Here is a 12,028-nt window from a genome sequence, read left to right on the forward strand (position 1 = left end):
AAACTTTTTCTAAAAAGCTGAAAAAAAATATTTAATCAGGAATCACTAAAGTAAAACACTGCTTACCTTATAGAAAACGGGTTTCACTCTTGTGGATTTTCTTTTACAGCATTAAGCCCAATACAAGTATGTACAACACTCCAAGAAAATTTGACAAAGCATAAAATTATTTACTGTCTTCAAATTATCCTTCTCTCTTTTCAAACATATTTTACAGAGTAAATCTTTGAAATTTCCTTAGGACTTTCTGATATCTTTCTATTTCAAAAGGACAAACCATTTCAGAGATCCATTTAGAGACCTATGCATCCTTGGAATGAGAAAGGAAAAGTTGACAGTGCCACCGAACAACTAGTATCCAAAAGAAATTCTCTTAATCCTGAGCTGTAAAGAGTGCTTGAAGATTACTGCCATGATCCCTTCCGGAAAGAAAGGCTTATCTTGTCTGCATAACAGCCTTTAGACATTTTAGAGTAAAATCAACTTTCAAGACAGAGAAAAGAAAACCATGCAAGCATGCCTACATTTGGATCAGAATGCACATCCCTGAGAATCAAAGCCCTTGTTTACTTACATGCTGTACATAGAAAGGAAAAGTTCAAAGAAACCTGCACCCTCTGGGAGAAATGATTCCATCTAAGTCCGCTGCTGGGAAATGAGTAAGACACACGTTCTCTCTCACTCTCACCCCAGGCAGTGAAAAAAATCCCAAACTGTTCTTTCAAGTCACATTCACAAGGGCTTCCTAGCGCCACCAAGCTCTTCCTCCAAGGCAGCCTGGGGGTTGGGGAAGGCTCACCCCCTTGCTCTGGATTTCCACCCCATGCCCTGAACCCGCCTGCTCTGGGAAGGTGCCAGGTTAGGGCACACAGGGAGACGGCAGAACCACGAAGTGCCACATCTTCAGAGCCAGCTCAGAGGGTGGCAAACAAAGCAAGCGGCACTTCTGTGGTGACTGCTTTACACACCTCAAGTTCCCAGAACAAACCAGAAACTCCTTCAACCCCCTCACCTCCAAAGGAACTGTTTATTCCTTTCAAACCCCAAACTATTACAGTAGTGCGAGCTGATTGCTAACAATACTGAAAAAAAAATTCCCCACACCGGAGAGGTTGACAGGGGCACACAAAGAGCTGTGACAGTAATAGGCACCCTTGAGGAGAAAGAAGGCAATCAATTATGAACCATTTGCAGAAATTGCGGGGCTGTCAAAAGCCCTACTTACAGCTGTGCTTCATCAAGCCAGGCTGCGTTTGATTTTCAAGGGAAATTATTCCTGTTTCTCAAGTGTAGAATATTGTTAGTAAAAATATCCCAAACAGCCCAGGTTCAACCAGGGTCTTATCTGAAAAGAAGTTAATGACCCCTGAGAAGGCTGACGGGCCAGCATGAGAAGCCCAGGAACCAGAGGCAGGTCTCCCCTCTGGGGCGTGACCACCTCCTGTGGGCACCATGGGACAGCGCCAGGGCCATCCCGAAAGACCCAGGACCAGCACCCGCTGGACAGGCATCCTAAAACTCCCAAATCACAGTTTGGAAAATAGAAAAGCATTGCTTTTAGATATAACCTGCTGTTTCTAGGAGGCTAAACATAATAACAGAAGAGAAATTTTATTTTTTAATTCTTCAATTCAAAACTTCCTTTTCACTACTATCCATCACAATGATCACTTTTGATGATCACAGATTCTTTTTTCCCCAAGGAACAAAGAATATGTAAACCGAGTAGCTGCTAGGCATCTGCTAGGATTTTTTTAAAATATACTGAAATCCATTATTATAGACAGATATCTTCAAATTTGAAAAAGGTGAGCTGATAACTGCTCTAGACTTGAGAGGAATCTGGCAGCAAATGCTTAACATGCTAATATTCTTTAATATTTTTTTCTTCTGTGTTCCTTGGTATCCTTTGCTTTCTCCTTTAATCATCTTAGCAATGAAAATTAGAGCTCAGAGAGCTCCAATTTCAAGCTGAACTGCAGCTTTCACTCCTCTTCTAAATTTCTAACTGATGCTCCAATGTTCATCTTATAAACCTTTGTTTAGTTATGATAGGCATTAAGAAATAGAAATGGAAATAGCCTCAACATGGTAACTTTCTGCAGATTTATTTGATTGAATCTTCACATAAAATAAAACCTGGAAAAGAATTTAATTTCCTCCTTAAGAATTTTAATGGGGAACTCAAACATCGTACCAGAGAGGAAACCATTATCCCTAATGGCGTTAACGATCTCCCCAAAGCTGCCACCTGCGCCAGTGCCTCACAGCCACGCTGACCTTAAATAGAGAGCCTAGCTTCTTGAGTGTTAACTTAGCATTTGCCTTTTTTAAAAAAGTCAAGACAAAGCAATCCAAACACATCTATTCGATGCTCTAGGATCCACTGCTTCCAAAAAAATGATGAATTTGAGCTACAATATTGGGTTCCCACAAGTAAATAACCCACCAGAGACAGAGCAGAAAGACTAAAAATGCTGATGACTGCAGTTTAGTAAAAGAAATTGCTTCCTGGGGGCATAACCAGGCCAGTGCAAGTAGCTGAGCATTTGGTTTGTATGAGGAATTGAGAAGAAAGAAAAGGGAGATTTTGGAGGAGGTGGATAGGGAATGGGGGGGAGGAATTCAGGGGGTAAGAAAGGGAAACAGAGAGAGAGGTGAGGCCAGGTGCCAGTGGCCGCTTGAACCTGCTCTGAAGCTGGCAGGCTCTATCTCACCCAATCCACCCATCCCACACTGATCACCACCAGTCACCTGGGGCTGGGCCAGTGGCCAGTCATCCAAGGACCGGCTCCTAGGAGTATTAGTTGAAACCCAACTGGGGTGTGGTCCTGCTGTAAATTTTTTTAAATACCCGTCATTGTTTATATTTCCTCCATTCTTGTTTTGTATTTAAGACAAAAGGAAGAAATATAAAACAGAGTTATAATCTCAAAGTCAGTTAAAACTGGACTGTGTACTTACGAAGATCATGTCAGACAGACAACTTCTGAAAGGAGAGCTAACTAAGAGCAGTTAAAAATGTAGGAGAGGAATCGAATGTGACAAGGGTTGGTGAGGATGTGGAGGAACTGGAACCCTCGTACGCTGCTGGTGGGAACGTAAAACGGCGCAGGGCTGTCTGTGCAAGCCAGTGGGGCTGTTCCTCAAGAAAGCTAAACATAGAATTACCACATGACCCAGCAATTCCACTCTGAGTGGCATACCCAAAAGAAGTGAAAACAAGGTCTTAAACAGATATTTGTATGCCAATGTCACTGCAGCGTTACTCACAACAGCCAAACGGTGGAAACAACCCACGTGTCCATCAATAGATGAATGGATAAACAAAATGTAGTGTGTGTATATATATATATATATATATATATATACACAATGGAATATCATTCAGCCATAAAAGGAGTAAAGTTTTGATACATGCTACCACATGGATGAACCTTGAAAACATTATGCAGAAACAAAAGGACAAATATTATACGATCACACTCACATTAGGTAACCAGAATAGGCAAATGAGACAGAAAGTATAACAGAGGTTTCCAGGCGACTAGTGGGTGGGATGAATGGGTGGTTATTGTCTAATGGGTACTGAGTTTCTATTTGGCAGGATGAAAAAGTTCTGGAAATGGATAGTGGTGATGGTTTGCACAATATTGTGAATGTTAATGCCACGAAGTGTACACTTAAAAATGGTGAAAATGGCAAATTTTATGTTTTATATATTTTATAACAAAATGACAACATTCCAAAAATAATTTATCTTCAGCCAAAAATAAATGTAGTAAATGAACACAATAGTAATTTTTATGTGACACTCAGAACACCTGAGCTTAGATTTTCCTCGTCAAACCATCCTAGTATACAAATGGCCACGTTTGCACTACTCTTTGGTGGCATGCCAGAAGTCATGGAAGGCAGGAGGTTGGGCCAGGGTCAAGGATTCCTACTAGTACTTCGCTTCAAATAAAGAAGGAAACTATTTTCTTTAAAGAAAAAAAAAAAAAAAGTTTGTATTGACTGTTGTACCTAGGGATAGGATAACTCCATCTTTTTCTCCCCACCTCAGGTGCAGGTGGGAATTAACACTCGCCTGCCAGGTCCTTGTTTGAGATTTGGGACAGCATCTTACCCTGAACGTCTGCTCCTTCTTCTCCCTGTGGGAAACCTGATCCAGCGTGCCATCAGTCTGACTCCTTTTCAGGCCAGTTGTGATGTCAGGGACGTTGCTGAAATCTGCATGAAAAGTGACAAAAACATAGGCGAGTTTGGCCATCTGCAAAGAATAGTAGTGACTGACTTAGAGGCTCAGATAGAGAAAGAGAGGGAAAAAAAAATTAACTAACAACCTAGAAGGCAGGACATCATTGTCCTTAGTGGTACTGATGTTAACATATGCATAGCTGGTCTTCTGAAACAGATCTGGGCTCTGGCTAAGTGAAGAAGCAGCATCTGCCTGTTTTGGTCAAAGGAGGCCAATGACCAATCAAAACAATGACTTAAATGCCTGGCCACTCTTGTCACTGCCGTGCAAACTTCACTAAGTACACTATTATACAGTGTTGGTACTTCCCTTCCTTTATTTTTGGCTAAGTGAGGGCAAAATCACCAGGGACACCTGGGAAAACCAATGATGTAACACCATAGATTCTTATTACTATCCACAAATTGCTCATTTGCAAGCATAATTCTTCTTTTTCTGGCATCGACCACAATTGCATCCTAAATTGAAAGTCCCAAGAGGAACAGTAAACCTTTGTTAACTTCCAGAGTAAGGGTTAAGAAACAATATAGAAGGTGAGTAGAGCATGTGGCTTTCCAACCTACACTTATACACATATGCCATCCTCAACAGTTCTTTCCAGTGGTTCTCAAATTAACAAATTCAAGAAAGATGGAAAGACCAGCCTCTATCAAAATATTACACAGATTTTCATTCTAATTTTTTTATTTGGTAGACTATATCCTCTCAACTAGGTGAAACCAAATGGTTTCTGATCTCAGTCAGCTACAAAAAGAAGTCATCGATCTCATACCTGTCTGAGTCGATCTAGGCAGAAAAGTCATGGATAGACATTGGCAAACCATCCAGCATGATGGAGGCGAGGACAGTGGTCTCCAGGAGACCTTTAGAAGCTATGGGAGGAGGCTGATGGAACTCATGGACAGAAACTCTGGTCCATGATCCAGGCTGATGTCACCAATCACTACACAAGAGGAGACCTAAAGAAAATGTCGTAACGGTCTACAGAATTCTGGAGCTCCAATTTCTTCTTCCTTTTACTTCTTCTAACACCTTAACCCTGCCCAGAAAAGGACCACGCCGTCTATTTCACATAAGGAGATACAGACAAGGGAGGTAGGAAGGCTTTTGTGTCTTAGGTGACTGGGTAGATGGGAAGAGTACGGGCTGGGAGTGGGAGTCACAAGCTCAGCTTGGGCAAAGCTGATTTGCAGATGCATGTGGGTCATTCAGTGAAACATACCCAGGAGTCCAGTAGCGCAAGAAAGGTCTGCACAGGGACGTGGCTTTGGAGCCATCATCATACACTTGGCAGTGAAGCCACGGGGATGGATGGTGTCTCCAGGGAGAATGTGCAGAATGGGACATGAAGAGGCCCAGGGAGAGAACCCTGGAACCTCTAAGGCACAGTGTGTCGGACAGGAGGTACCTCTCTCTTTAGAGAGAAGCAACAGCCAGAGAAGCACAAGGAAATCAAGAAAGAGCAATGCCACAGACGCCACGCAATGTAAAAATACATTACCTAGGCAACAGAGTCAGATTTGCATTATTGCTGCCTTTACCTTATAAATAAAAAGCTCCAATATTTCCAAAGAGTTGTATTAAGTACAGGAAATACAACACACAATCAATGCATTTATTCGTGATGATGATTTCTACAGCGCCTGCTCTGTGTCAGGTATGTACTACGTTCTAGGGATACAAAGATGAAAGCGACCTCAAGTCCCCTGAAGAGCTCAGAGACGGCGCGGCCACAAGGAGCCTTGGAGCCCGGAGGCGCCAGATGGATATGCTGGAGAAAATAACATGGTTGATGTCAAAAGCGGAAGCGAATTCTGAGTCATCTCTTCAATATATTCACACAACTTTGGAACTTCCTTAAACGCTGAAAATTCCCAGAACCACCTTTTACCTCTTACAAAGGCAAAGTGTTTTCCTGCTAGCAGAACATGCCATGCCCTTCCTCTCAAAATCCTGCTCACCCCAGGACCAGAGGCTTTACTATGAATCGGTGAGGCTCTGCAGGCACCTTTGCAGCCCCTTAACTGCAGGGAGGCCCCTGGTGTGGCCTGGGTCCTCTGTGAGGCAGGGTTTGGGCAGGAAGGATCATGGGACCCAACTCCCACCGAGGCTGGCCCCGGGGACCCCTGCGAAGGCAGCTCTGCAAGATAGGACGTCTCGAGCTGTTCCGCCACCCAAATTTCAAGAGGTTGACTGGCAGCTGGGCATCGACAGAGCCTCGGGGGTGACTGATTCCCCTTCCAACCCCACCAGCAGGGCGCCCGCGCTGTCCTGGAGGTGGCAAAGCACGAGGAAGCCTAGCTCGACAGTGTCCACGGCTGCGGACCTGGGTCCAGGAGCCTCAGATTTCAACTGGACCTGCATCCCTGTCTGTAAAAAGCAGTGTGCCCTTCACGTTCTTTCTAGAGGAGAAATGAGAACAAAGTAGGTTCTGGAAGAATAACAGACTGGCTGAAAAAAAAGTGCAGGCCGGTGAAATTCGAATCTTTACAAAGTTCTTTTAAACAGGCACCGCACTGACGTCCTGTCCTGGGTGCCAAATGCCTATGCATAGCCCCACTTACACTCTGCCCACATCCTGAGCGCCAGCTGCTAGAGTGAATAAATATATCCTTCCCCTCCCAGCCAAAAACTGGCTTCCCACCTTGGGAGAGCCTCCGTGCGGCCCTGTTCACTAGACACATGTTGGGGCACTGGATCCCTACCAGGGAAGACGGGGCATGTGTTACCAGGGCCGTGACACCGCCCACCCTGGGCTCAGCTACTGCAGGACAGATGTTCAGACGCGCTCCGGAAGAGTCTTTAGCCAATGTGATTGTAAATAATGAAAAATAACAAAATTACAAATCCAAGTCAAGACATCTATTTATAACTGGTGAATACACTCTGTCTTTCTCATCTTATTCCTTGTGAAAATTAACAATTTGAGGTGAGGTCTAGCAATTTGAAACATCTAGCATCTAACTCAGCTGACATGAGCTTCTACTCAGCAGGTGAGTGAGCAGAGCTGTGACTTTCCAAGTCACAGGCTCTGTTCCTCCATGTGGACCACTCGGTCCATTTATTTATCCCCTGGTCGGATGGGGGCTGAGTACTGCACACCCACAGAGTACCAGGTGCTGTGTCAGATGCCATACACGAGACCAGCCTCAGACATCTTTCTCCTTTAAAACAAACATTTTTGGAGAGTGACGACACACTGGGCAGGCTATCCCAGAAGGTGACTGACCCCCGCTCCCCTGCACACCCTATCGTTCCCCACAGACAACAAGGGAAACACCAGGCTTCAGGTGCGACACGCCCTAGTCACTCAGTGTCTTCCTGTTCTGAGCATGAGTACAGACCCCACAGGTATCACAGTCGGCCAAGTAACTGGCAACCCCAAACCCTTTATAATTAAAGGTCAAAACATGTGTTCAAGTAACATCCTGGGTATCAACTTAAAAATGGAAACGTTAGGATAAATGCTAAAGTTAAGGTCGCTTCACCCATACAGCTCACAACGTGAATTCAAAGTTTGCATTTACGTCACTTCCAAATCCAGTTTAGCACAGTTAATATGCAGGAGAGTGGGCTTTGCCATTTATTTCCCCCAGGCCTGTAAGAAGCAGCAGGCTATCTGGGTGCTAAGTCTGATGTGTGCAAAGGGGACTTCCAGGAAATAGGTGTCACTGGGGGTCGGGAAGAGGGTTTGGTGGCGTCCCTGCCAGTCTCCCACCTGCTGCTTACTCTTCAGGAACCTCTCTGCTCAGCAGGCAGCTAGGATGTTGGGCTCGTCCGGCTGATGCCATCCCATCACCCCGTCTTGCTGGGTGCTTCCTCCTTACTCAACCAGGCAGCACGGGCAGAGGCAACAAGTTCTTCCCAGTCCCCGACACCCGCCCAGGTGGCCGCCAGCAGCGCCCAGAGACACCAGGCAGCTTCTAGCTGTAGGAGGCGGGCGAGGTGCTCTTCCCGGGCGGCAGCCAGACAGCTGGTTCCCAGAAAAGAGAGAAAGTCTGAGCGTGCCTCTGTGTTCTCAGGAACAAAACTGTAAGAGGAATTGAGTTAAAATCTCGAGATGACATCAATCCCGAGGCCAAAAACAAGAAACTAACATGAGAGGAGAGCATTTGTTTCCCCCTATTTAATACAGTAAGACTTTTTTGAGAAATAAATGATGGTAGTCACAGCATCAGGAAAAGCTCTGCTTCAATTTGTGGGTTGAGGAGTCATTTGAAGGAAACTGAAAGGATAGGCAATGAGAACAGGAATTATTTTGAAACTACGCTTTTTGTGCTTCAAAGCATATTGTACACTGATTCTCAGTACTATACGCTCCAAAGCCCCCCTTTTGCTAATATATACTTTTACTAGCCTGAAATAAAATTCCTTCTTAACGTAATCTACCTCCACACATAATTTCACAAAAAAATAATATATGCCTTAATAGTAACATAAGGAGAAAAATAAATGGAAAGTAACAATTTTTTTAAAAATATGTATTTCAGTATGTAAATGCGGGGGTACAACCACTCTAGAAACCGTGACGAAGTTGTGCAAAGCCTGCCCCACAGAGAATCACGGGGACTGTCTCAGCTTCATCACACACCCAGGCCGGGGTGTCTTGGTGGAGATTTAAATGCCTACGGGGCGCTGCCATCACACCTACGGGGTGACATGATTTTCCAAACGGGCAGAGACATTTGACAAAGTTCTGAACAAAACAAAGGTCAAACTCCCGTTGATTTATTGGGTTGATGCACTCCTATAAAATTCAAAGTACCCTACAGCTGAGGGAAAAAAAATAATTTGTGTTCACTTGTAAAATGGAGCTGGTTCTTTTTTTTTTTTTTTTTAAATTTTGTTGGCTTTATCTACATTTATTAAAGCAACTCTTTTTTTTTTAATTTTTTTTTTATAGCTACTTTATTTATTTATTTATTTTTGGCTGTGTTGGGTCTTCGGTTCGTGCGAGGGCTTTCTCTAGTTGCGGCAAGCGGGGGCCACTCTTCATCGCGGTGCGGGGACCGCTCTTCATCGCGGTGCGCGGGCCTTTCACTATCGCGGCCCCTCCCGTTGCGGGGCACAGGCTCCAGACGCGCAGGCTCAGTAGGTGTGGCTCACGGGCCCAGCTGCTCCGTGGCATGTGGGATCTTCCCAGACCAGGGCTCGAACCCGTGTCCCCTGCATTAGCAGGCAGATTCTCAACCACTGCACCACCAGGGAAGCCCCTGGAGCTGGTTCTTGGCTCAAGTAATTCCACCATGGTTTTCACCTACATGAATGTCCGGGAGAACAGCTCTGCAGTGTGAGGGACTGACTTAAACATGCAGGACCGCCAGCACCACGGCCCCAAACACTAAATGCCACCTTCCCCCAATTCATTATGAAAACCAAAAACAGACCCATAAACTTCCAAAATGTCACTGGTGGGCAGTACCCTCGGCTGCTGAGAACTGTCTCTGCCCCTCTCCACGGCCAGGACTTCAACTTCACCTCTGGGAGGGTCAGTGACATCAGAGGACACCGAACGCACCAAAAAGCACACAGCCCAGAGCAGGTGCAAAGGGAATATTAGCGCCCTCACTCCCTGAAAAAAGGAGATACACTCACCAGAGCAATTTAAAAGACAGCATTTCAATAAATAATGTAGCATATTTAACTGGGGCTCTCATCTTGGGATCAAAAATGTTTTATTTGATTAATCATCAGCCCTTAGACCCCCTCTGAGGTAAAAACTACAGAACGATAATCTTCTATGAATGAAGATGACTGAAAAAAAAAAATCTAAAAAATAATATCAAAGAAGTTACAAGTAAATAATAAATGATTTAAGTTTTCAACCACATAATGCCCTGTGGCATCAAAGTTGTACATCCTTGACACTTAACAGTTTTATATCTGCAGTCATCCCCCAGTATCCGAGGGGGAGTGGTTCTAGGACCTGCAGGGAACCCAAATCTGAGGATGCTCAAGTCCTTTACAGCACAGAATAGTATTTTCCATCCACTGTTGATTAACTCCGAGGATGCAGGACCTGCACATACAGAGGGCCAGCTGTACTTATTTATAGTCACAGTTTGATCTACAGCCATACCACCCAGAATGTGCCCGATCTCATCACATACACAGTTTGTGTGAATTATGTTCTTAATCTACTTGATTTATCCAATTTCTCTATTCAATTTCTCAGAATCTCTACTATGTAATTCCATAAATGAACAGCTTGTAAAGAATCAACGAATTTTACATCTGAAAAGAATCTTAGGAAGTATCCAATTCAATTCCTTCATCTGATGTACCTTGTGTTACTTAAAAAAGTGTGAGTGTAATTTTAAGAAAAGGTAAAGATTTTGGTAAATCAAGGCCGCCAGTAGAAGGATATAGCATTTTGTAAATACAAAATTACAATTTTTTTTCAGTTCTCCAAGCTTCACACACTATATACAATTCTGTGTTAATGCTTTTGACATAGTTTATCTCGGTGTCAAGAGCACATTGAGCATTGAGTTCATTTGCACAGAAAAGCTTAAAAATCTCTCAATTTTTAAATATCAATTTGCAAACTTTGTATAGCATTGGTTATTCTTAATTAACTCAGATTTCCCTAAATTTCACTCATGCTTTTACTTAAAAATGCAATGGTGTGTGACATCTTTCATTAGTGACATTTGCTGTGCTCTGTCATCCAAGCAAATATCAATCATCATCGGTCAGTGAAAGAGAATGAAAATCAAACCATTTAAATGAAATAACAGAAGGACTACTCAATGAGAGAAAAAAATAACCGTATTTGTTGACCACATTCAAAGGCTAGTCAAGTCTAACCTGTACCATGATCTGTACGAGATCACCATTACTTTATGTTCTTCTGATGTAGATAGAAATTGATCTACTTTTCAGAAGATATCTGGGACTCTACAATTCTTTATTGTTATTATTCTTTTGTCAAGGAAATTCAAGGCAGCAGTATGAATGTCATTGTTAAGCTTGCAAAGAGATAAATTCTATCATAACATAAATGTCATGCCAGAAAAAAATGTAATTTCATAAATCTTCCAAGTGCACTTGACCTGAGGTCACATTCCAATTGGTAATGTTCTTGACAATGCAAGGTCTCTGGCGATAAAAGAGAGAAGTAAATACTGGTAGTAAATGTTTCTTAATAGCAGGCTGCCATGATTTGATTCAATTACCTTGTGATAAATACTCTCAGCATCTGAAAGAACATTTAGAGGAACAGGACCATGGCGGGTGCTTTCATGGTGGGAATGTGCTGCAGGCCACCTCCACGCTCATTATAACATGGCGGAGGGAAAGGCCTTCCTGGAAGGGGGGGGGGGGCGGGGGGAATGCAGGTGCACCCATGCTCTCGGGATCCAGGAGGCTATGGCAGTGCAGGGGGCCTCCCATGGTACCTTATCCGGGTCCCTGATGGAAGGTACAAAGTCAAAGGCAACAGGATCTTCAGCCAGAGTTTCGTTTCCACCAGAAACTGGCCCCTGCAGAGCTGGGAGGACCACCCAGATGTCACAGTCAGGGACATGTAACAGACACCGCTGTATTTCTGACACTTAAAGAACTTTGATAGAGAAGAATTTAAGTTCAAAACCCTTACAAACTACCTAGTTGGAATTCTACTTAAAGACCCTGAGGGACTTCCCTGGCGGTCCAGTGGTTAAGACTCTGCGCTTCCATTGCAGGGGGCGTGGCTGGCTTCGATCCCTGGTTGCGGAACTAAGATCCCACATGCTGCGCGGCGCGGCAAAAAAGGAAAAAAATAAT

General features: G+C 43.9%; 1 protein-coding gene across 6 annotated transcripts in view; it reads right to left on the reverse strand.

Moving 5' to 3' along the window:
• The window catches only part of TIAM2 (TIAM Rac1 associated GEF 2), a 232,914-nt gene that overhangs the window by 34,721 nt on the left and 186,165 nt on the right, over positions 1–12,028 (reverse strand). For 5 of the 6 annotated variants that reach the window (XM_057528047.1, XM_057528048.1, XM_007186128.3 and 2 more), the window contains one exon: positions 4,130–4,233. In XM_057528047.1, coding sequence (XP_057384030.1) covers positions 4,130–4,233 — 104 coding nt within the window. Of the gene's footprint in view, positions 1–574; positions 659–4,129; positions 4,234–12,028 lie in introns of those variants that run through there. The other variant, XM_057528050.1, reaches the window with a different exon arrangement.

The sequence above is a fragment of the Balaenoptera acutorostrata genome, chromosome 14 (assembly GCF_949987535.1).
Source record: "Balaenoptera acutorostrata chromosome 14, mBalAcu1.1, whole genome shotgun sequence".
Lineage (NCBI taxonomy): Eukaryota > Metazoa > Chordata > Mammalia > Artiodactyla > Balaenopteridae > Balaenoptera > Balaenoptera acutorostrata.